At 46.2% G+C, this 25,725-nt stretch overlaps 1 protein-coding gene across 8 annotated transcripts in view; it reads left to right on the top strand.

Annotated features, from left to right (window-relative positions):
• ARHGAP22 (Rho GTPase activating protein 22) overlaps positions 1-25,725 on the top strand; it is a 209,160-nt gene that overhangs the window by 152,233 nt on the left and 31,202 nt on the right. For 4 of the 8 annotated variants that reach the window (XM_032141979.2, XM_032141971.2, XM_058436476.1 and 1 more), the window contains one exon: positions 23,718-23,894. The exons of 2 other annotated variants lie outside the window; for them this stretch is intronic. In XM_032141979.2, the coding sequence (XP_031997870.1) occupies positions 23,718-23,894 (177 nt within the window). The remainder of the gene's footprint in view (positions 1-23,717; positions 23,895-25,725) is intronic. 2 more of the 8 variants (XM_032141987.2, XM_032141992.2) reach the window with 1 other exon arrangement.

The following is a 25,725-nucleotide window of genomic DNA, read 5'->3' as shown; positions in this document are numbered from 1 at the left end:
AGCAGGTGTGGGGCCTCATTCATCTCTGTACCAATGTTGAAATCGTTTGTACCAATGTTGAAATAAATAATCCTCCCCTCCAGAGTCACTGGACAGGTTGACACTGGAAGCTGGCACTGAGTAGGTGCCTCATAAATGTTAGTTCCTTTTTTGTTCCTTAGAATAATGAGTTGAGCCATCCGTTATTCCCTCCAGGTCACTCAGCATCAGTTACATTTTTTTTCAGTCTAACCACCAGGCCACCCATTCATCCCCACAACCCCTCTCTTGAACATTTCGGAACATGGTCTTCAGCTGACAGTTAACATATTCTGTTTAACATGCTGCTGTTTTAACTTATTTTCTTCTCCCTCCAAATACTTTTACATCAGCGATGGCACCACGTTCCTTGGTGTTTTCCAGTCTCAGCCATGCATCCTTACTGCTGAGGCGCAAGTCCTGGCTTCTCCAAGGTCAGGAGACGAGGGGGCCTCGTCCAATCAGCCTCAGAGCCAGGCGAGCCCAAGCTGTGGGTGGAGGTGGCCGAGAGGATGCTGTTCTGAATTTATGGCCTCATCCCCGACCCCAGTAGGCCCCCAGGATCCTTCCTAGCATTGGCTGCTTTGAGTTCGTTGATGATGTGGGTTAATGCCTGTCTCCGCTACCAGGCCACACTCTCTGAGAGGCAGAGACTCTTGCTTTTGTCACTGCTGTGTCCCCAGTATGTGGCACAGTGTCTGGCACATGGTAGACCATCAATAAATATGGGAGGAAGAATGGGATATGGAAATTTGGGAGTGGATGAGGGGCAACAGTTGGGGAAGGTGAGGGAGAAGTAGGGATATTGGAGCTGGGTCTTGATGAATGAGTAGGAGTTTGCCAGGTGGCCAGGTGGGAAAGGCACGAGCATGTGCAAAGACCTGGAGGCATGAAGAATGTGGTGCTTCCTGGCAATAAGCAAGAGGGCAGGGCACCTGGAGTGTCCAGTGAGATGGGGAGAGCTGGCTGGGGCTGGAAAGGTGCTCTCCGCTCATCACGCAGGAGCCCAGGGGGAAGCAGCAAACTGGGACGTGTCCTGAAGACAACAGGGTAAGGCCATGATGTAAGATTCTCAATGGAGAAGGGAAAGTTCTGACTGCACTGCAGAGACCACCCCTTGGCAGTGCCTGGGCATTCCCCAGCTGTTCCCACACTCTTCACTTCTGCAATTGTCCCTGGGAGAAAAATCAGAGTCCTCCTTCCCCCACGGGGTACTGCCCAGGGCAAGGTCACACACCGATCCCCTAAAAGCCCCAGCATCCCCAGAATCACAAAGGAAGATTCTCAGGGAGAGGCTAGTTTTAAGAAGTGAAACTCTGCTATGATTATAAGCTAGTGAAAGGGGAATGGAGCTGAAACCATTTGGAGGACATTTGGGGCATTTTCCTAAATTAAAAGTACTCAAAACACAGGGCTGGATTAACTTCTCCAGCACCAAACATGAGCTCCTGACTCTCTCAACAATGAAAATAAACACAATCTTCACTCAAGACAGTCATCTGTGCCTATGAGAATCCACATGCCAGCACTTCAGAGCCTCTCCTGAGAGGAAGCTGCTCCTCCCCTGCTCCTGAGACCCTCCCTTCTCTTCTGGGAGTCAGCCTGGGGCCCAGGGTCCAGCTCCTCCTTCCAGAAATAGGCATGCAGATCTGTGCACCTCTGAGTATATATCGTCCATTTACTTTTTCCACGTAGTAACGGAGCGTCCCGTATCACTTCACACAGTTTCACCACCTTCTTTTTTTTTTGGATGTACATAATTTAATCAATACATTATTTAATTTGATGAAAGTTTAAGTTGTTCCTAGTTATTTTTACTACCTTTTTATGCACATGTACAAATTTATCTGAAGAGTAAATTTCTAGCAATAGATTGCTGGGTCATTTAAAATGTTGATAGATCTCCAATTATTCTTCCAAAGAGATTGTCAAAACCAAAATCTACTTCTAGCAACAGCTCGAAGGTCTGCCCACTTTCCTCACCATTCCCATCAGGTGGGTGCCTTCAGCTGCAACCCTTCCCTTGAGATGCTGGTAAACCAGCCAAGAGCACCTCCCATAGGGAGGCCTCAGGGGCCCTGCACTGGCCTCACCCACACACCTGAAACACGTGGTGTGAGAAGGCTTATTTCACCTGTCACTTTATATTAAACCTCATTTTCATTTGTTTTTTAAAATAGGTAACAAATAGTACAACTATCCGAAGGCACAAGCCAGTCTCCCTGTTTCCTTGCCTTCCAGCCACTCACCTTTGTCCCCAGAAAAAGCCACTGTTCTCTTTCTCTGTCCAGAGATACTTTGTACATATTCAAACAAATCTGGGCATAAAGTACACCCTCATTTTTTAATACCTGCAAAGCATCCCATTTTATGGATATGTAGCTGGGCCCTCTCCTTCTGCCATTTGTCTTTTCACTTTCTTTTCTTTGCCTTGCAACTATTTTTAACTTTTATGTAGTTACATTTTCTTTTGTGGTCTCTTGTTTTTGAGTCATACTTAGAAAGGCCTTCTTCAAAATTTTATACAAAATTTCTCCCATGGTTGAGCCTGGCACTTTTATAGTTTCATTTTTCAACTTTAAATCTTTTTTTTTTTTTTTTTTTGAGACGGAGTCTCACTGTGTCACCCAGGACGGAGTGCAATGGCATCGTCTTGGCTCACTGCAACCTCCGCCTCCTGAGTTCAAGGAATTCTCATGCATCAGCCTCCCAAGTAGCTAGGACTACAGGTGCCTGCCACCACGCCCAGCTAATTTTTGTATTTTTAGTGGAGATGGGGTTTTTTCACCATGTTAGCCAGGCTGGTCTCGAACTCCTGGCCTCATGTGATCCACCCGCCTCAGCCTCCCAAAGTGCTGGGATTACAGGTGTGAACCATGGCACCTGGCCTTAATCTTTGATCTATTGTGTATTTTTATTTGGTTGTAAGGTGTGGCATAAGGATTCAGCTTGATTTTTCCTCATGTGGCTCTCCCGTTGTCCCTATCCCATTTATTAGAGAATCCCACCTGTCCTCATCCCTTTGAAAGAGCTCCTTAAACATTCCAAACTCCCATATGTGTGTGAGTCTTTCTCTGGTCATGCCACCCAGTGCTGTTTTAATTACTGAGTAGCTCTACTCAGGTTTTTGTTGTTGTTTTTGTTTTGTTTTGTTTTGAGATAGAGTCTTGCTTTGTCACCCAGTTTGGAGTTCAGATCACAGCTTATTTCAGCTTCTTGCTCTGCTGAGCTCAAGTTACCCTCCTACCTCAGCCTCCTGCATAGCTGGGATTACAGGTGTGCGCCGCCACACGTGGCTAATTTTTTAATTATTATTGACTACAGAGGTGGGGTCTTGCTATGTTGCCCAGACTGATCTGGAACTCCTGGCCTCAAACAGTCTTCCAACTTCCGCCTCCCAAAGTATTAGGATTACAGGTGTGAGCCACCATGCCCAGCCTCTATACTCTCTTTTAATAATTGGTTGGGCTGGTCAGACTTCACTGTGTTTTCTTTCAAAAGTGCACTTGCTATTTTTGTTTATGAACCTTAAGAATCAACTTATCTGGTTTAAAGAGAAATGCTATTCATATTGTGTTAAATTAATAGACCAAATTAGAGAGAATTGGCATCTCTATTATGTTGCTGGCATCTCTATTTTCCTACTTACGTATACAGAATGCATTTCTGTTTCTCCTAATTTACAAATAGATTGTTCTTTTTATATATTAATTTTGCACCGAGTTGATTTACTGGATTCTTTTATTGATTAGGATGGGTTTTCAGTTCATTGACCTAGAACTTCCACACATATAAACAAGTACCCTGAAAAATAATTTAACAGCAGGAGTAATAACAGCTCACCCTCCTCTCTAGCTTTCATAGTTTTCCATTCTTGCTCTTGTCTCATTGGTGAACGCTTCCAGGGAAATGCTCTATACCAGGGGCTTCAGTAGACGTGCCTGTATCGTTCCTGGCTTTGATGGGAATGCTGCCATTGTCTCTCCACTGAATGCAGTGTTGGCTTTGTGTATATCCAGGTGAAGAATCCATCTGTTGTCATTTAACAAAGAATATTTATCAAAACGGATGTTCAGTTTTGTCAAGTGTCTTTTCAGATTTCCCCTTAGACTGGTGAGCTGCAGGCTGTCAGTGTGCACCAGAAAGCCAGCGAGGCCTGCCCATGCCTGGCAGCTTGGGGAGGAGGTGGTGCAGCTATGCGGGCGGCCTGTGGCTCTCACACCATCTGTACCATCCTGCTTCCAGCTGCAGGAAACAGGAAAGCCCATGTAACCTTTTAAAATCAAGGGAGCTATGTTATTCTTACAGACCAAGAAACCCAGAAGCAGGCGGCCCCCCGGGCTGGTGATTCGGGGCCCCAGCACTGTCAATGAGGGCATGGCCTCCCCATGCCCTTTCACCCGCCTTGGACTATTGGCTCTGCTTGCTGGCCAGAGTGGCTGCAAGATGACCACCAAGCGACCAACAGGCAGGACACACCCCTTCCATGGAGAGGGGTCTCTTGGTGGAGTCCTTCTTAGACAGGAGGGAGCCTTTCTCAGATGTCCCTCCGAGAAGCTCCCCTTGGGTCTCAGTGGCTGCATCTCTAGTCTTAGGGCAGCCTGTAAAATAGAACTGCTTTTCATTTCTTTGCAGATCTTGTTTAATGAGTGATAGGTATGCACCTCTTTCAATGGCTGCCTGTCATTCCATCACCTTTGTGTATCCTGGTGTCCCATTCCCCTGTGTTGATCATGATGTTGCTTCTGGTATTGGATTGGCTTTTGTCATTGCCTGCTTGTTTGGGCGTTTTGGGTTCTGAAATGTTGAGTATGGACTCTGTGGCTGCTGCCCTTCTTAGGCCAGCTAGAATTGTACTTTTGGCTCTAGCGCATCAAGAGGTGCTATTGTGTGCAGAGCGGGTATGAGAACTCCAAAAAGGATAGGGCAGGGGGCGGGGCCAAGGGAGGCTGCAGCGGGGCCACTGCTTGGGGATGCAGAGGGCTCTAAATCCTTGTGCTGGGACTGGTAGGGGTGTTGGGGTGGCTTCCTCTACATGTGGGCCACTTCACTTCACTGGCTCCTGGCTTGGGCAAGGGGCCAGAAGGGCCATCATGTGCAGCACCTGGAGGCTCTGAGGACAAACAAGTGCCCAGTATTTTTGTTCAGGGGCCTTCATTGTTCGCCAGCACATCCCAAGGAGGAGGGGGACTCACCAGGTTTCTAGGTGCCCCGGTACAGCTATGCAGTGTGGCTGCCATGGTCCCTGCAGGTGTGTGAGAGTAGGTAATGGGAGACTCTTCTGGGCCCTGTCCTGCTCTGGCCAGCTTTCTCCTTTCACCACAGAATCCCATCTTCCTTCTCAGAAAACAGAGCATGTGGGCTCGTGATGACAGGCCAAGGTAGATGTTACCTGCAGGGAGCCTTATGAAAGTTGGGGACTGGCCCGAGGTGCTGCATCGTCTTTCTCTGGAGTGCACACACAGCAACTCTAAGGGATAGATAGAGGCAGAGCCCTAGAGGAACCATGGAAACCTGAAGTTTCTGCTGCTGTCAGCCTATTGCCTCCCCTCCTGATATTCTGCCCTTTATCTCTTCAGCCCTGCTGGGATGGCCACCTTCTCCTATCCCATGACAGACAGCGACAGAGTCAGGGCCCAGGGCCCACTGCAGTGCTGCCCTGGGGGATGGAGCAGAGTGAGAGGGGTCCGTTTATTGAGCCCCTGGGCCTTGCAGTTGCTGCAAGTGGCAGGAGCTGCACCTGGGACTGAGGTATTGTGGCCAAGTGGGACCTAGAAGATAGGGCAGGTGGATGGTGAGACCGCAGGTTTCCTTGGCTTTGTTCCTGTGTCCCCGCCCGGTAGTACCCTGCCTCTTCTTTCCAGAGCTGTTTTCCTGGAGGGGCTCCTTCCTCCCCAGACTGCTCAGCTTGTACTGCAGCACATTGTGAGGCCTCAGACAGCCGACCCCTTACACAGCGTCCGCTGACCACCGGCACTCCCTCTTCAATATCCTGTTCCCTCCTTCCCCTCTGCCTTCTGTGTCTCCTTTTCTCTCTGCATTTATGGCAATAAAAACACTTTCTGGAAACATAGAAGTGAGTCGTCAGCCTCCTCCTATCCTAGGCTGAGCGCTGCAGAGGGGGAGGCAGGAAGCAGAAAGCCCAGCTGCCCTGGAGAACCCCACCTACTCTTCGCCCATGCCAAGGAGACAGAGCTGTGGCCCAAGGCCTAACCGGGGGAGACAAGGTCAGGATCCTGCTCTCCTTCAGGAGTGGGCTTTGCTTTTGCAGCTGAGCAAGCACATCTTGCCATTTTGACAATTTTTCCGTGGGAGGCCCTAGCCCTGTATGTGCAGACAGTGGATTGTCCAGGTCCCATGATCACCACCTAAGGGCAGGTGGGAGGTGTCAACCCCCTAGGAGGTCAGCAGCATGCAGTTTCTCCTGACCAGCCATGGGCAGTTGGGAGAGTCAGGGCCAGGGCCCACTGCGGTGCTGCCCTGGGGGATGGAGCAGTGGGCCCTGGGCCCCCTGCACAGAGCCCCAAGGAATCCGGTACACCCAGTTCACTCTGAGCTAGGATCTGAGAAAGCCGAGTATGAGTAGCTCACGGTCCAGTGGCAGATAGGGCACCTTGGTTCCTACCCCCCAATCTCCAGAGGTGTACTACACAGCACCTCCATAGCCAGGTTTGTGAACTCCTTAGGGCAAGATGCAGCCCCCCTCCATTACTGCCCTGAACTAGGAGGGCGACTCCATAAAGTAGCAACTGGCACACGGCAGTACAGACTTCCTTACCTAGTGTTACCGCTGTCTTCCTGCAGACATGCTGGCAGGCACCAGGCGATTGTTCAGCAGGCACCTGGGGACAAGGATTAGGTAAGATCCTAGAGAAGGAGATCAGGTCCCAGCAGCTAAGGTGAAGACAGCGGCCAGAACAGGCAGCCCTGGAGGCAGCAGCTCTGGGCTGGGAATTCTTGCTCTTCCAGTTCTTACCTATGTGACTATGAGCAACAGAGTCCATCTCTCTGAGCCTCAGTTTCTTTATCTGTAAAATGAGAATCATGACACCTATCTCACAAGCTATGGAGAGGATAAAATGCCATAGTCTATGTGATTGCATGTATGTGGCACACGACTGGCGCATAGTAGGCTGCTGTTGTTATTTAATGTTATTACCATCCCCGTCTTTATTGGTACAGGAAGAGATGTGAGGATTGTATATCCTCATACCACCAGAGCCCCACTGTCCAGGCCTCTGAAGGCAACCGACCACAAGGGGGACAGTTGTGCTTCAGGCTGTGTTTTGACAAAGTGGGAATTGCATACATCACCTTTGCTACATCATAGATTACCCCCCAAGCCTAGTGGCTTAAAACACAAACATTTATTATCCCACAGCTCTGTGGGTCGGGAATCTGGGTGTGGCTTGGCTGCATCCTGTAGCTTGGGGGCTCTCACAGGCTCATCACAGAATTGGCTGCAACTGTGGCCTCATCTGAAGGCTTGACTGATGGGAGATCCACTTCAAGCTGAATCACACGGCTATTTGTAAGGGACAGTCCCTTGAGAGCTGCTGGACAGACCACCACAGTCCCTTGCTGGCTGTTCCTGGAGGCTTCTCTCAGTTTCTCACCACGTGGGCCTCCCGCCTCAGGCAGCTCCCAGCAGGGCAGCCTGCCTCATCACAGCCAGCAAGCCAGAGAACAAGGGAGAGAATGTGAGAGGGAAGCCACTGTCTCTTTGTGACCTAATCTCAGAAGTGACATCCTGTCAATTTTTGCCACATTCTATTCATTAAAAGCAGGTTATTAGGTCCTGCCCACCTTCACAAGGAGTAATTACACAAGAGTCTGACTACCAGGAGGCAGGTTCACTGGGGGCCATTGCAGAGGCTGCCCACCAAGGGATGGAGTCTGGAGCACGCACTCTGCAGCTAGACTGCCTGGGGCATTTAGATCCTCAGCTATTAAGAGTGGGCTCTGAGTGGCCAGTGCTTTAGGCACCAGTTGGCAACTAATTTCCCTTGGGTGACCAGGGGCAGTTGGGAAGATATGCCTTACTAGTCATGTGACCTTGGACTAATTATTCAACCTTCTATAGCCTCTGTGTTCTCATCTATAAATTGGGTATCATCATTGTAACACCATATCAGGTGGTTGTGAGGACATCAAGATAAAACATGAAAGCTTTTAGGATGGTGCCCAGCATATGGTGAGCACTCAATCAAAGCTGGATATTTTAATTAAGAGAGATTGTCTGTTACCTCTCAGAGCCCTCCACATCCCCACTGTGACTGCTGCCATTCACTGAACCCCGACCCTTTTCCAGGCATTAGACTAGTCCCTGGGGACACCAGGAAGAACAGTCATACATTCCTTCATAAGTCGTACATTCCTTTTGCAGAGACAGGCAGTAAATACATATGCAAACAAGCTGCTTTCCAATCAGGATAAGTTCTATAGAGAAAGTCGTGTAAGACTAATTGGGTGGGAGGGGGCAGCTCCTTGACAAAGGCTCTCACCCAGGGAATGATTCTGTAATGTACATTTGAGCTGAGGCTGGAAAATGAGAGGGAGTCAGCCATGCAAGGAGGTGGGAGGGCATTTGGAGCACCCGAGAGAATGCAAAGTTTCTGGTGGGAAGAGGGTGAGCTTAAGGGAGAGAGGGTGCTAGAGTGGCCGACAGCAGGACATGGGCCAGGGGGAGGAGAGATGGTCCGAGGGACCTGGAGGCCCATGGTCACATCAGAGTTGGGTTTTATTCCAAGAACGGTAGGCCCTCTGAAGGGTTTCCAGCAGTTGTGATTTGCCCTTAAGAGGCTGCTTTTCTTTGTTGGAGAGGTGGATAGATGGGTGGATGGATAGATGGGTGGATGGATGGATGGACAGATGGATGGATAGATAGATGGGTAGACAAATGAGCAGATGGATAGAGGGGCAGATGAACAAGTGGACAGATGGATGGAGAAATGGGGGATATGGGCAGATGAACAGGTGGCATCGGCACAGGCGTAGCCCCTTGCTCTGTACTTGCTGAGCAAAGTTTGGTGCCCATTGCCTCCCTCTGCCCTCCAGGGCTGCCTGAGGTGGTGAGCTCCTGACACCACATCCTGGGAGGAGCGACTGCTGCTGGAGGAGAGGAGACCAGGCTGGGTGAAGGAGCTGCTTCCTGCTCCCTTTGTCCCAGAGGCAAGGGAGACACCATAAGGGTGGCAGTTGACTGGCGCACAGAATCCACAACAGCTTAGTTCAAATCCTGGCTGTGCCGTTTCCCAGCATGGTGACCCTGGGCCACTGAAAGCTCATGGAGCATCAGCTTCTCTGTCTGTGACACAGACCATGTGCCTACCTTAGAGGATACGGGGGTGCTTACCAAGTACCACGTGCAGGTGCCATGCTCAGCCTCTGGCTTCTTGGTCTCATTCCATCTTCACCACAGTCCCGGGAGGTGGGTTTAGTTATTGGCCTTGTTTTGCTGATCAGAAAATGGAAACAGAAAGATTAAGTAACTATCTCAAGACCATGTGGCAACTAAGCACTTATATCAGGCTTCTCCCATGCATTCATTAATCTCCACTACCTGGTGGGTGGGTCCACCTGGAGAGAACCCTGAGGCACAAAGCTAGTGGCGCTGAGCTGGGGTTCCCACATGCCAGATAAATAGGATGGACACTCCCCCCACCTCCAGGGAGTCAAGAACACAGCAGGACAAGCGCACGGGGCGGCAGGCACAGATGCGGATGCAGAACAACCATGCCAACCTCCCACTGGCGGGGATCCCAGCAGGTCCTTCTTGCCCCACCCCAGACAGTCCCAGCCTTCGGGCACTGATAAATGCAGAAGTTCCCCAGGAGGGACAAAAGGCCTCAGCCTGGTGCCCACAGGCAGAGCACACAAGCAGCCGAGTGGCCGCAGCCCCGCAGTGGAGGAGTGCCTCGTGCACCTGGTGGTTTTCTGCACCCCAACAGGTGTGTCTGGCCACTGCTCCTCCCACTGCAGCCCCCGTTGCTCCACACCACGCCCTTCTGGCCCATCAGGCATCTGAAGAGGAGCAGGCGTCTGCCCAGGGGTAAGTGGATAGCTGGAGTCACTGGCAGGCTGCGAGGACCAGGATAGGAGACTGGGGAGGGTGATTAACCCTTGAAAGGGAAGTGGTGTTTGGTGGCCGCAACCAGGTAAAGAGAAATGAAAGACATGAATGAATACTGGGAGGACAGCAGGGAGGTTCAGCCCGGTACATCTGGCAGGGTGAGGCCGCCGCTGGGGATCCTGTGCAGGAACCTCCAGCTGGCTCATTGCCCAGGGCTAACACCACACACACAGGCAGGTCTCAGGATGCCTGAGAGTGTGGTTGGCAAAATAATGGCCCATCAAAGGCAACATACACTGCCAGCCCCAGTCCACACTGTCTCTCACTGTAGCCACCAGCCACATGTGGCTGCTAAGCACATGAAACGTGGCTAGTCCAAATTGAGATGTGCTGTTAGTGCTAAATATACACTAGATTTTTAAGACTTTGTACAAATATATGTATATTATACATATACATATGATATTATCTCAATAATTTTAATTGATATGTTGAAATTAATGCTACTATTGTAGATATATTGGAATAAACAAAATATTAGGTTGGTGCAAAAGTAATTGCTGTTTTTGCCATTGAAAGTAATTTATTTTTGGCTGAGTGCAGTGGCCTGTAATCCCAGCACTTTGGGAGTTGAGGTGGGCGGATCACCTGAGGTCAGGAGTTTGAGACCAGCCTGCTCAACATGATGAAACCCCATCTCTACTAAAAATACAAAATTTAGCTGGGTGTGGTGGTAGGTACCCGTAATCCCAGCCACTCGGGAGGCTGAGGCAGGAGAATCACTTGAACCTGGGAAGCGGAGGTTGCAGTGAGCCAAGATTGTGCCACTACACTCCAGTTGGGGCAAAAAGAGTGAAACTCCATCTCAAAAAAAAAAAAAAAGAAAGTAATTTATTTTGTATATACATTAAACATAAATACAGCTGTTCCTTTTTACTTTTTGAGTGTAGCTGCTGAAACATTTGAAGTTGCACATGTAGCTCACGTTATATCTCTGTTGGATTACACGGCTCTAGACGGCTGCATCTACTCACTTGGCTTTCACCCCTGACACCCAGCTGCTAGGGCCCTCCGAGGGCTTCTATACGCTAGGCAGCCAGGAGAGTGACAGTGGGCCCTGTGACAAATCATACATTGCTGCTGCCACTTTTAAATGGTGATTTTAAAAAATATTTTTCAATAAACCTTGGTAAAGAAGGGTTAAGTCAGATATATAATTTGATCAATTGACAACTTTTTCACCTGAACATCATGGAATAAGTCCAAGTGGCTTACAACATGCTTTCACACATATCAGTTACTCTTTTTTCTTTTTCTTATGAAAATGTTTATATGGAAAAGTTGAAAGTCAGTTCTTGTCCTGGGACCCCTGCATTTTTGAGCCTCCCCCTCTCCCCGGGTCTCAAAAGGAAATCCTTAAGTTCAGAAGCTCAGAGGGGAGAAAGCCTGGCTGGAATCAAAAAGGGCTGGTCACCTGGGGCTGGTGCACTTGAACAAGCCACAGGCAGAAGCAGTGAGAAAAGTAGGGTTGGGATAGGAGCCAGACTTCCTGGGGTCATAGTTCCCTGGTACATACACACACAGCTCATAGTTAGAGCTTGGGCTGTTTCTAAACATTTCTGGGCTCAGTTTCCACTCTTTAAAATGGGAATAGTGATACTGCTTCCCTCAAGATCCCACAAGTGTTCACACTACTCACGCTCATCAGTCTGTGAGTGTCATGCCCGCCTTACGCGAGGGTTTCGCGTGTGCTGGTCTCCTTTGTTCTGCCGCTGCTGCCCTCACTAACCTCCTATTCATCTCAGGCTCAGCACGTGTCCTCTCCATGCCAGGCTCTGCTGGCTGTGCTGGAGTTGCCTATAAAACAGACAGAGTCGGGGTGGGCCAACCAGAAACATTATGAATAAGCATGTCATGTAAACACATAAAATACATACAGAGTGTATTGATTGCAATCAGTGCTATGGAAAAATTCAGGCCAGGAAGGAGCATGGGGTGTGGTGGGTGATGCATGGTGAGGCTTAAATAGGGTGGTCAGGAAAGATTCCCCAAGAAGGTAATATCTGAGGAAAGACCTGAAGGGGGCCAATGCTGCAAGGACAGCTTTCTGGGCCACAGCAGGAGCAAGGGAACAGCAGGTGCAAAAACCGTGAAGCAGGAGCATGCCAGGTGTGCTTGAGAACTGGCAAAAGCAAAGGGAAGGGGAGCCAGAGATGACATCGCAGGAGTAGGGGTGAGGGGCCTTCAGGCTCACTGCGAGGCCTTTGCCAAGAGGGGCCTGCTGGGGGATGTTGAGCAGGGGTTGGGGAGCTGGTTCAGGCATCTACCAGGTCTCTGTGGCTGCTCAACTGAGAATAGACTGTTGGGATAAAGGAAGGAGCCTGGAGACTTTGCAGCACTCTAGATGAGGTGTGGTGGTGGCCCAGACCAGGTGAGCAGTGAGAAGTGGCCAGATTGCAGCTATGTTCTGAAGGAGGAGCTAATAGAATTTGCTGAGAGGAATGGATAGGAGAGGTGAGAGAGAGTGGAGCAAGGATGTGTCCGGTTTCAACTTGAGTAACCAGAAGATGGAGTTGGCCTCACCTGAGAGCAAAGGGTGTAGGCAGATGGGAGGTGGACTTCCCACAGGTCTGGAGGTCAGGGGAGCAGTGAATCTGGATGTCATCAGCACGAGGACAGCATTTAAAGCCTGAGAACGGATGGGCCCACCAGGGAAACTGGGGTCAGTGTAAAGGTGAGGGAGAGGAAGAATCCAGGGGGCTCCCAATGTCCTGCCTTGGGCACCTAGTTGTGGCCACCGAAGTGGGAACACAGGAGGAGCTAGTTTGATAGAAGTGGCACTTAGAATTTTTGGACATGCCACATTGTGCCTGTGGGAAGTCACAGGACGATAGAATTGTAAGTCATTTAGACTCATAGACAGCAGAGATCTGGCTGTTCTGTATCAATGTTTCTCAACCGGGGCATTTGGGCTCCAAGGGACATTTGGCAATGTATGGAGACACTGTTGGCTGTCACAGCCTGGGAGGGAGGGAGTGGGCAGAGGTCAGGATGCTGCTGCCCATCCTGCTATGCACAGGACAGGCCCCCACACTCCATGAAAAATGATCTCACCCAACATGTCAGTAGTGCTTAGGCTGAGAAATCCCCCTCTATCCTGTACTTAAATATGATAATAAAAGGGAACACTTAGAGAGTGCTTGCCAGCTGCCAGGGGCTAAGCTAAGGGGCTGTCCCATTTCATTCTCCTGATGAGTTGGGTGCCTTTGGTTTCATCCCCCTATAGGTGCATGAGTCTGACAGTTGGGAAAATTAAGTCACTGTGCTCCACATTGAGGGAGCTGAGGTTTGACCCATAGACGTTGGACCCTAAGCACTGTTTAAGAGAGCCTCAGGGCCGGGCACAGTGGCTTATGCCTGTAATCCCAGCACTTTGGGAGGCCTAGGCGGGTGGATCACAAGGCCAGGAGATCCAGACCATCCTGGCTAACACGGTGAAACCCCATCTCTACTAAAAATACAAAAAATTAGCCGGGCGTAGTGGCGGGCACAGGAGGCAGAATGGGTGGACCTGGAGGGGTTTCATTACCCAATGCCCTAATCCACCCGGGGGTGTGAGACCCTCCAACAGAGAGCCTCAGAAGTCTGCCACGTGTAATGGGATGGGGTGGAAACACAGTGGCCACACAGACAATTAAAAAAGAGGAAAAACCAGGAACTGTGGTAATAGACCCTCATCTTTCATAATGAATTTATTCTTGAAATATTTGTCAGTGTAATTCTTATTCATTTAAGTAAAGCTAATACTAATGTTTCCTAAGTTACAGAGAAGAAGGTCAGCATAAACCATGGAACACTGTAGAAAGTCCCCAAGTTTGTTGTAATCTTGTAATACCCCATTTAATCTTCCTTGCACTCCCCTTTATTGCCATAAGGAAGATTTTATATTGAGAAAACAGAATGAGTTTATGGGCGAACAAACCTGTGTTTGAATTCCAACACCTCCACTTGCCTGTTCATGAGCAAAGTTCTTAACTTCTCTGAGCCTCAGTTTTTCCACCTGTCAAATGGGATCATCAATGCTCCTTCCTAGGGTGTCTATGAAGACTGCCTGGGACTGTGCCTGTTAAGCACCTTGCAGGGTGTTTCATATAGAGTAGGCCCTTAGGCGTGGTAATAGGTTTTTCACTTCTGGACAAGATAAAGTAACAGGGACCTATTTACCCTCCCACCTGAAACAACCAAAAAAAAAAAAAAGAAAGAAAGAAAAAAGAAAAGCACAAAATATTTGAAATAATGCTTTCAAGATACTGGATGTTAGGGAAGGACTGTGACCCCCCAAGTGATGGGAAACAAGGTGATTCCCTACATGTGCCCCAGCTGACTGCCTGGAGAAAGTTTGCAGGCTGTATGCAGGAAGGGGAGACCCAGGTGGAGCCCGCTGGACTCCGTGAGTTGAAGAGACAGAGCTAAAAGTCCAGAGAGACCAAAACACCTAGAGTCTGCAGGGTAGCTGCTGAGGAGGAAAGAGCTGCACAGAGAGAAAAATGCCTTGAGAATTGAGCCGTGCACTCATCAGCATATGCACATGAGGAAAACTACCCTAGGTTGGGCAAAGAACTACCAGAAAGGATCAGAGGCAACAGCGCCCACGCTAATACCAGGCAAAGCATGGCGCCTGTTCCTGCCTGCAAGACGGTAAAACCTAACAGCTTGTAGGGCGTAGGACAGAATACACAGAAGGGTTTTCCCTCAGTAGTGGGAAGTAATTAGCTCTGTACTGAGTACTCTGGATCCACCTAACAAATCTTAGAGGCAAAATCTGTAAGGATCAAACTCTTTCCAAGAATCTAAGTTCATACCAGAAAAAGGCTGAAGAATATTTACGGAAATACAGAAATATTCATCACCCAACCATGTAAAAATCACAGTGTCTGGCAACTAATTAGAAATAACGGGAATGCAAAGAAGCAGGAAAATGTAGCCCATAATGAGGAGAAAAATAAAAAGCAATCGATTGAGATAAACCCAGAAATGACACAGATTTTAGAATTAGCAAAGACATTAAAACAGTTTATCTAACTGTATTCTGTATGATCAAAAAGTAGACACATGAAAGTTATTTTTTTAAAAAGACCTAAATTAAACATCTAGAGATCAAACCTATTATGTATGAGATGAAAACTAATGCTGGGTGGGGTTAATGGCAGATTAGACACACTAACATGAAAAGATTTGTGAAGACATAGCAATAGCAACTAGCTGTATTAGTTTTCTATTGCTGTTGTGACACATTGTTTACTATTTATTTATTTATTGAGACAGGATCTTGCTCTGTGGCACAGGCTGGAGTGCAGTGCGTGATCACAGCTCATTGCAGATTGGAACTCCTGGGCTCAGACTCCTTAGTAGCTGGAACCACAGGCTTGGTCATGTCATGCCTGGCTAATTTTTTAAAATTATCTTTCATAGAGTTGGGGTCTTGCCATGTTGCCCAGGCTGGTCTTGAACTGGGGCTCAAGCAATCCTCCCACCGCAGCCTCCCGAAGTGCTGGGATTACAGGCGTGAGCCACAGTGCCTGGTGCCTGGCCTGTGACATGTTACCACAAACTTAGTGGCTTAAACAATGCAAATTTACCTTATGGTTCTATAGGTCAGAAGTCTGACACAGGTTTCACTGGGCTTAAATCAAGATGTCAGTAGGCCTGAATTCCATTATGGAGGGTCTGAGGGCGAATCCATTTTTCTTCAGCTTTGCAGTTTCTAGAGGTTGCCTGCATTCATCAGCTCCTGGCTCCCTTCCTCCACCTTCAAGACCAAAAATGACAGATCAGGTTCTTCTCACATTTTATCCCTTCTGCTGTAGTCACATCTCTCTCTTACACTCCTCTTCTGTCTCCCCCTCCACTTTTAAATACCCTTATGATTACCTTGGGCCCACTTGGATAATCTAGGATAATCTTCCTAGTTTAAAGCAGCCAGCTGATTAGCAACTTTAATTCCATCTGCAACCTTAATTCTTCACTGTGTAACCTAACCTAATCACAGGTTCCACGGACAGGCATGTGGATGTCTTTGGGGAGCTGTTATTCTGCTACCACACTATACAAAAATAAAACACACAGAGAAAAAAATAATTTAACAAAAACAGAGCATCAGCGGGCTGCGGGATAACCTCAAGTTGTGTAATATACATGTAACTGGAATCTCAAGCAGGGACAGGGGATGGAAACACGTATTCGAAGTACCAATGGCCAAAATATTCCAAATGTTATGAAAACTATAAGCTCACAAATCTAAGAAGTTCAGTGAGTTCCAAGTATAGGGAACCTGAATAAAATTGCACTGAGGCACATCATAATCAAATTACCCATAACTAGTGAAACAGTAAAAAAGACACAAAACATTAAAAAATAAGGGTGATGGCAAAATTCTCATGAGAAACAATGCAAGTAGAGCAACATCTTAACAGTTATGAAAGAAAAGCATTTCCAAGCTTGAAGACTTTATCCAGTGAGAATATCTTTCAAAAATGAAGATGAATTAATGATTCCCACACTCAATAGCTGAAAGAATTCATCACCAATAGCTGCATACTCCAAGAAATGTTAGAGGAAGACCTCCAGGCAGCAGTAAAATAATACCATATGGGAATCCGAATCTACACAACAGAGTGAAAAGCACTGTGGTAACTACATGGGTAAATATATGCTTTTCTCTTATAATTTAAATATTTTCAAAAGATGTTAAGTTTTAAAGTAAAAATAACATGGGAGGCCAAAACAGGTGGATCAACTGAGGTCAGGAGTTCGAGACCAGCCTGGCCAACGTGGTGAAACCCCGTCTCTACTAAAAATACAAAAATTGGCCTGGCATAGTGGTGCGTGCCTGTAATCCCAGCTACTCAAGAGGCTGAGACAGGAGAATCGCTTGAACCCAAGAGGCAGAGGAGATTGCACCACTCCACTCCAGCCTGGGTGACAGAGCAAGACCCTGTCTCAAAATAATAATAATAATAATAATAATAATAATAATAATAATAAATAAAATAAAAATAGCAACAATATATTATGGGATGTATAACAAAGTATACCAGTAAAAGGTAAGACAACCACGGCAAAAAAGGTCAGGAAAGAAGACATAGAAGTATAATCTTGTAAGATCTTTATATTATACATGAAGGGGTATAATATCACTTAATGTAGACTGTGATAAGTTAAAGATGTATACCATAAACCCTTAAGCAATTCCCATAGCATGAAGAGAGTGAGATTTTTACTAATAAGCCAACAAAGCAGATAGAATGAAATCATTAAAAACAAAAAACAAAAACTCCATCCAAAACAAGACAAGAAAAGAGAAAAAGGACAGATAGAAAACAGAAGCCAGACTTAAATCTAAGCATCCCAATAATCACATTATAAATAAAGCTTATCAGATTGGATAAAAAGCAGGACCCAACTATATGCCTGATAAAAAATGCACTTAAAATGTAAAGACACAAATAAGTTAAAAGGATGGAAAAAGATAACATCATACTGACACTAATCAAAAGAAAACTGGATGGCTATATTTATATCAAGGATTTCAGACCAGAGTAAAAAATATGACTATGGATAAATAAGATCATTTCATAATGATAAAGAGGTCAGTTCTTCAAGAGGACTTAACAGTCCTAAATATTTATGCTCCATAACAGCTTCAAACTACCTGAAGCGAAAACTGATAGAAATACAAGGAGAAAATAGACAAATCTAAAATTATAATTGGAGATTTGAATAGCCTTCTCTCAATAATTGACAGAAGAAATAGACAGAAAAATCAGTATGGATATTGAAGATTTGAACAAAACTTTCAACTAGACCAAATTGACATTTATAGAATACTCCACCCAACCACAGCAGAATAATTTTTCTCAGTGCACGCAGAACACTTAGCAAGATATACCATATTCTGGCACAATCCCCCCAAATTTGGAAACGAACACACTTCTAAATAACCCACAAATTAAAGAAGAAATCCAAAGGGAAACTAGAAGGTATTTTGAACTGAATTAAAATGAAAACACAACATATCAAAATCTGGGGGCTGCCTCTAAAGTAGTAGTTCAGGGGACAATTATAGCACTGAACTCTGTAAGAAACTAGAAAAAGACAAAATTAAACCCAAGGTAAGCAGAAGAAAAAAAAAATAAGATCAGAGTGGAACTCAATGAACTATGACCCAAGTCGGCAACCTACAACCTGCGGGCTGGCTGCTTGTTTTTGTAAATGAAGTTTACACAGATACAGTCATGACCTTTCGTTAACATATTGTCTTTGGCTGCATTTGCACTATAGTGGCAGAGTAAAGTAGTTGTGATAGAGACTATATGGCCTAAAAACCTAAAATGTTTGCCATCTAGTCCTTTAAAAACAAGTTTGCTAACCACAAAAACAACAAAGTCAATGAAGCAAAAGGCTGATTTGTTGAGATCAATAAAATTGGTAATCCTCCAGCAAGGCTGATTGAAGGAGAAAAGGAAAAAGACAGAAATTACCAATATCAGGGTGAGAGAGGTAATATCACTACGGCTTATTCAGATAGTAAAAGGATAATAAAGGAACATTATGGACAGCTTTATGCCAATTCATTCAATAACTTAGATGAAACTGACAAATTCTTTGAAAGACACCAACTAGTAAAGTTTACTCAAGAAGAAATCGATATACATATTAAAGAAACTGTATTTGTTATTACAAACCTTTCCACAAAGTAAACTCCAGGCCTAGATGGCTGCATTGGTGAATTATATCAAATATTTAAGGAAGCAATAATAGCAATTATCTACAAACTTCTAGGTTTGAAAATGAGGGAATATTTAATAGCTTATTCTGTGAGGCCACCAAAACCAGACCAAGACACTGTAAGTAAAGGAAACTGCAGGCCAATATCCCTCATGAAAATACATAAAGGATTTTTAACAAAATTTTAGCAAATCAAAGCAACAATATATAAAAGGGATAATACATCATTACCAAGCGGGATTTCTCCCAGGAATGCAAGACTGGTTTAGCGTTTGAAAATGTATTAGCGTAATTCATCAATTAACACACTAAAAAGTTATACTGTCATTATAATAGATGCAGAAAAGACATTTGACAAAATCTAACATCCATTCCCAATAAAAACGTGGCTCAGCAGCCAACCAATTTTCAACACAGGTGCCAAGGACATACATTGGGGAAAGGACAGCCTCTTCAATAAGTGGTTCTGGAAAAATAGATCTCCATATGCAGAAGACTGAGACTAGACCCCATCTCTCACATTTCTCTGTACAGAAATCAACTACAAATGTATTAAAGACTTACACATAAAACATGAAAGCACGAAACTACTGAAAGAAAACATAGAGGGCAAGACTCCAGGATGTTGGTCTAGTCAAAGACTTTATGGCTAAGGCTCCTAAAGCACAGGCAACAAAAACAAAAATAGCTAAGTGGGACTATATTAAACTAAAAATCTTCTGCACGGCAAAGGAAACAATCGACAGAGTGAAGAGACAACCCGTTGACTAGGAGAAAAATATTTGCAAACTGTTCGTCTGACAAGAAACGAATATCCAGAATATACAAGCAACTCAACTGGCAAAAAAACCCATTAAAAGGTGGGAAAAGGATCCTATAGACATTTCACAAAAGAAGACATACAAATGGTGAAGAGGTATATGAAAAAAATGCAGAGAAATGCAAGTCAAAACCACAATGAGATATCATCTTACCCCAGTTTGAATGCCTATTATAAAAAACACAAAAAATAATAGACACTGGAGAAGAAACTGAAAAAAGAAAACTTATACATTGTTGGTGGGAATGCAAATTAACACAGTCATTATGGAAAACAGTACGGCGATTTCTCAAAAAACCTAAAAGTAAAACCACCATGTGATCCAGCAATTCCACTGCTGGTATTTATCCAAAGGAAAGGAAATCAGTATATCAAAGGAATTAACCCATTTATGCCGGAGATTGCAAATTTTGGGGGGAAAGATCAGACCTTGGCAGTGACCTTGAGCAGTAGGATATGCATAACTCCCACAAGCTTAGCATTCCAATAATGGAACACTAGGCATAAATACATTAATGTACCCCAATGTTTATTGCAGCACTATTCACAATAGCAAAGATATGGAATCAACCTACATGTCCATCAGTGGATGAATGGATAAAGAAACTGTGGTATATATACAAAATGTTACACTATTCGGCCATAGAAAAGGAATGAAATCATGTCATTTGCAGCAATGAATGGAACCAGCATATTAAGTGAAATAAGCTAGGCATAGGAAAACAAATATTGCATGTTCTCACTTATATGAAGGAGCTGAAAAGAAGTTTGTCTCATTTAGGTAGAGATTAGAATGATGGTTACCAGAGGCTGAGAAGAGTCGAGCAGAGAGGGGGATGAAGAGAGGTTGGTTAATGGGTACACACATAGAGTTAGAATAAATTCTAATGTTCCATAGCAGGGTAGAGTAACAACAGTTAACAACAATGTATTGCATATTTCAAAATAACTAGAAGAGAGGACTTGAAATGTTCCCAACAAATAGGAATAATAAACACTTGAAGTGATGGACACCCCAAATTCCTAAAGTTGATTATTATACACTTTATGCATGTAACGAAACATCACATGTACTCCATAAATATGTACAAATATTATGTATCAATAAAAAAAACCTCTCAGCAAATTAGAAATAGAAAAGAACTTTCTCAACCTGATTAAGGACATCTTCAAAAAGCCAACAGCAGATAGACTCAATGGTGAAAAGCCGAATGCTTTTGTCATAAGATACAGGAACAAGCAAGAATGTCTGCTCTCACCACTTCAATTCAACATGGTATTTGAGGCTCTGGTCAGTGTCATTAGAAGAAGAAAGAAAGAAATGGTTCCTAGTTGGAAAGGAAGAAGTAAACTGTCTCTATTTGCAGATAGCACGATTGCACATGAAGGTTCATTGGTGTCTGTAGAGAAATGATAGACTTTTCACCAAGTGCGGCTGAAATGTGCATATGCAGAAGAATGAACTTCAATTACACCTTCTCCCATATACAAAAAGTAACTCATAGTCCTACATGTAAATCCTAAAACTGTGAAACTTTTGAAAGAAAACCTAGAAGAAAACTTTTATGGCCTTAGATGAAGTAAAGATTTCTTAGATACAATACAGGAAGCACACTCAATAAAAGAAAAAAATGATTAACTGGACTTTGCAAAATTTAAAACTTCTGCTCTTGGAAATACACTGTTAATAGAATGAAAAAAGAGAGAGACATGGACTGGGAGAAATATTTGCAAAGCAAATATCTGGTAAAGACCTTATATCCAGAATATGTCAAGAACTCTCAACACCAATAATGGAAAATAAATAACCTATTTTAAAAATAGGCAAAAGATTTGAACAGATATTTCACCAAAGACGACACACAGATAGCAACTAAATACATAAAAGATGTCCAATATCATCAGTCATTTGGGAAATGCAAATTAAAACACCTGCACACCTATTTGGATGGCTAAAAGTAAAAAGTCTGAGCATAGCTAGTGTTGGTGTGGATGTGGGGGTCCCAGAACTGTCATACACAGCTGGCGGGAAAGTAAAATGGAGCAGTCACTTTGCAAAACAGTGTGTGGCCATTTCCTTAACAGTTACGCATATATAAAAATATATATAAATACTTAAAAAGTTAGGCTGAGAGCACGTTGGGGCAAGACCCAGGACAGGGGCACAGCTGGGCATGAGGGTATCTGCCAGCCTCTGGGCAGGGCAGATCCAAGTTTTGTGGGGCCTGAAGCTTGGATGACTTGGGTGGCCCTCTACAGGGAAAATAATCTTCAAATGAGAAATTCAAGATTAGGTACAAAAGTGAATATTTAGGACAAACCAAGTAACCACAAATTCCTGGAGCTGTGGATCTCCAGGTTCCTTTTTTTTTTTTTTTCCAAGCCATCTTGAGATGTTTTTCTAGGAACGCTGACATAGAAAAGCTTCCTGGTGGCATCTGGCTTCCTCTCCCCATCTCGCACACTCAGCCATTCCAGCCTTCGTAGCCCAAATGCTGTGCAGCACTGCTGCCCCCAAGGCAGAGCTGTTTCCAGGTGGCAACCTCGGTAGGTGGCAGTGCCCACAGTCCTGTGAGTGACCACAGCAGCCAACCGAGCAGCCTCTGGGGTTGGGCTCCGCTGTCTCAGCCTCCAGCTCCCTTCCTACCCACCTTCACAGCTCTGCTGCCCAGCGGCTGCCTGAGCCCCGGCGAGCAGGGCTTACCTGTGTAGTGAAGGGCTCCAGAGGGTATCACAGAGCCCTGGCTGCTCCTCACCCTCCTGAGCGTTGGGCCCCATGGCCTCTCCCCCTGCCTCCCCGCAGGCCCGCTGTGGTGCCCTCAGCCAGGACACAGCCCTGCCCTCTGCCTCAGCCCTCGGAGCAGCCTGCTTGGTTTCCCCAGTTCTTGGTGGAGAGATGGCAAGAGGGAGCGTGGGATGGCTGAGAGCCCAGAGCCGGGACTTGAATCTCTGGCTGTGCCACTCATTCGCTGTGCACATTCAACAGGTTGCTTAATTCCTCTGTGCTTCGGTTTTCTCATCTGTAAAATGTGGTTGGAAATAGTACCTTCCTCACAGAGTCACTGTGGACGATAAAGAACCCCAGGAGGGCATGTGTGTGGCAGCTGTGCTTACCAGAAGGGTCCCAGGCACGTACCAGGTGCTCAGTAAGCGCTGGTCCTGTCTGCTCTCCATCCCTGGGTCACAGGCTCCAGCAAAGCATGGCTTGGGCCCACCCATCCCCTGGGAACACAGGTCTGTGGATCTCACACCCTATTGGCAGATAGTCCTGGGATGTCGGGGGTAGGATGTATAAAGACAAACTTGTCTTGAAAACCCTAAAATTACCTGTGAAGTTCAGTATAAATAGTTTTTTGTATTTCCCAAAGATCAATTTGCTTACACATGAAAACTTGAGAACCGAAGAGGGGAAAGTCAGTTCGCAAGCAACTGTCCGAGTTTTCCGATCCTTCTGCCTTTAGGTACCGATCCACTGTCTAGCCGTGAGATGGGTGTGGTGGAGAATTCTGGGGCTCTGTGCTGCATCCTGGTTTAACATCCAGCCTCTGTGACCTTAATATATACGGAGACTCTTATCTTCAGGATGGGGAAGGGAGGCCCTAATCTCCAAGCCAAAGTTAAAAGCACATAGTGATGTTTAACTGTGTTCTTAAAATGGGCAAAATTGATTTGAAACAAAGCATAAAGTGAGGCCACCCTGGGGCACTGAAAGTCTCTGAGCTGGCCTAACATCTGCATGCTTTATTTTCTAATAGTGTCCTGGGGTGCATTAAATTATTTCTATTTTCGCATGGGAAAATAACAAAGTGAGACTAAGGGAAAAAAGAGAAAATGGGAAAAGGCTCCAAAGAAAGAGGTGTGAGGTGTGAAAGGGATGGACTGTGAGATAAAAGCAAAGCTCAGCTGTTGCTGGAAGGACTTTGGGAATATCCCACAGGGAGTAACACTGACTAGTGCTGGGGATGGAGAGTGCACTGCGGGCAGGGACCCTGCGTAAGCCTGTGTCTCCCTGTCTTGCAGGTGGTGCCGGGGAGCGGGAGAAGGTGCCGGCCAACCCCGAGGCGCTCCTGCTCATGGCCAGCTCCCAGCGTGACATGGAGGACTGGGTGCAGGCCATCCGCCGGGTCATCTGGGCCCCGCTGGGCAGAGGTACTGCCCGTAGATCGCATGCCCACCCTCTAGAACCCTTGCCTCCAGGTAATCATGCCCCCTGCCTGTCCTGAGCCCCAAAGACCCGGCTCACTGAGGACATGCTGGCTGCATCCTGTGCTTCTCACAGCAGGCTGGCCCTTCCACTGCCAGCCCTCGGGAGTCACCCAATGGCTGCCGTGTACTCACTTCCTCTTTTATTGAAAACTGTATTAGACGTCTAAATGTACTGGATTCTATTCCAGGGCTGAGGAATTCATGAGGATAGGCCACACCTCCACCTTCCCTCATCTCCATTCTCTGTGGGAGGGATGGTAGACAAGGACGTGTGTCTCGTGGTGTCCAGGGGTGAGACATGCCACAAAGCCAGTGAAGCTCAGTGAGAGGATGGCAGGGGTGTGGTTAGGTGGAGTGGCCAAGAAGGCTTAATGCAGCGACAGGGAGCCAGGGACATGCTGGGGAAGAGCATTCCAGCAGAGACATGGATACATGCAAAGGCCCTGAGGTAGGGACGAGCTTTGGGAACACAAGGCATGTCAGGAAGGCTGGGGCCCCGAGGGAGTGAAGACCAGGAGAGTGGGAGGGCCTGAGGTAAGAGTGGTCGCCAAGGCCTTGGAGTCCTGGTGGGGATTTTCTATTTTGTTCTATATACAGTGGGATACCAGGAGGGCTCAGAGCAGGAGACACAGAGGACCTGAGTCAGATTTATGAAAAAGGCCCCCTGGCCACCACATGAGGAGTGGACCATAGAGGGACAGGAGTAGATGCAGCAGGCCAGGAGAGTCCATGGGGTGGGCATGCAGCTGTTGGTGCAAAGTGGCCAGCTGCAGGTGTATCCTGAAGGTGGAGCTGCCAGGTTTTGCCTGCGGTCTGGACATGGGGTATGAGAGAAATGAAAGGTGACTCCCAGCCGTGCAGTCTCTATCTCTAGGTTGGTGTCCATATGCAGTGGTCAGGAAAAGATCTTTCATAATGGGATCACCATGGCATTGGGGCCATGCTGAATGTGGAGACTGGGAGTCTGAAAGCTGGCTGGGCTCTGACCACACAAGCTATGGATGTCCTCTTTCTCCCTGTGGTGTTTGATCAGCATACAGTCTGGGCAGGGACTCACCTTTTGGGGCTCTGGGCCAGTCTCCAGATTTCACAAGCCACATAGGCTGAGCCCCCTCCTTTGCTCCTCTGTTTGCCCACTCTCCTCTCCCACCCCTGGCTATGGTCTGCCTGACCACCTTTCATTCAATGATAAATCCCTTACAAGGAAGAGTCAATATAATGTTGAGAGTGAAAGTTGTTCTCTCAGGCTTCATGAATGATATCACACTGTGAGCCTTGGTCTCCTTGATCCCTGGAGATTGCAGCACATTTGACTTAGGGCCCTAGATTAATGGCCTGGAAAGGTCTGAGCCCACCCAGGGATTTCTGCAGCCTCACAGTTGCTTTGGTTCCAGGTTGCTGAAAGTGAACCAGTGGAACAGAATAGAGCCCAGAAGCAGAATCTTACATAGTTGGACTTTGATGTATGACAGGTGGCAATTTTGAGCACCAGGGAAGGAACATTATCATAATCTTGGGGTAGAGAATGAATTTTTAAATGAGTTACAAAAAAACACTATCTATTATGAAATTGTTGATAAATTATATTTTATAAAATGAAGAGCATCTGTTTGTAAAAGGTAGATTAAGAAAATGAAAAGATAAGCTGTAGATTGGGTGAAGGTGTTTGCAACACATATGGTCATCAAATTACTCGCTCCCCAAACTCCTACAAATGAATGAGGCAAAAACAGACAAGGCAGCAGAAGCATGGGCAAGAGACTTGGACAGGCATTTCCTAAAAGAAGAAATCCTCATGACCAGTGAACATAGGCTGCTGCGC

Source organism: Hylobates moloch, unplaced genomic scaffold (genome assembly GCF_009828535.3).
Source record: "Hylobates moloch isolate HMO894 unplaced genomic scaffold, HMol_V3 SCAFFOLD_3, whole genome shotgun sequence".
Taxonomy (NCBI): Eukaryota; Metazoa; Chordata; class Mammalia; order Primates; family Hylobatidae; genus Hylobates; species Hylobates moloch.
Note: the sequence above shows the minus strand (reverse complement) of the source record. Positions and strands in the feature narration are given on the sequence as shown.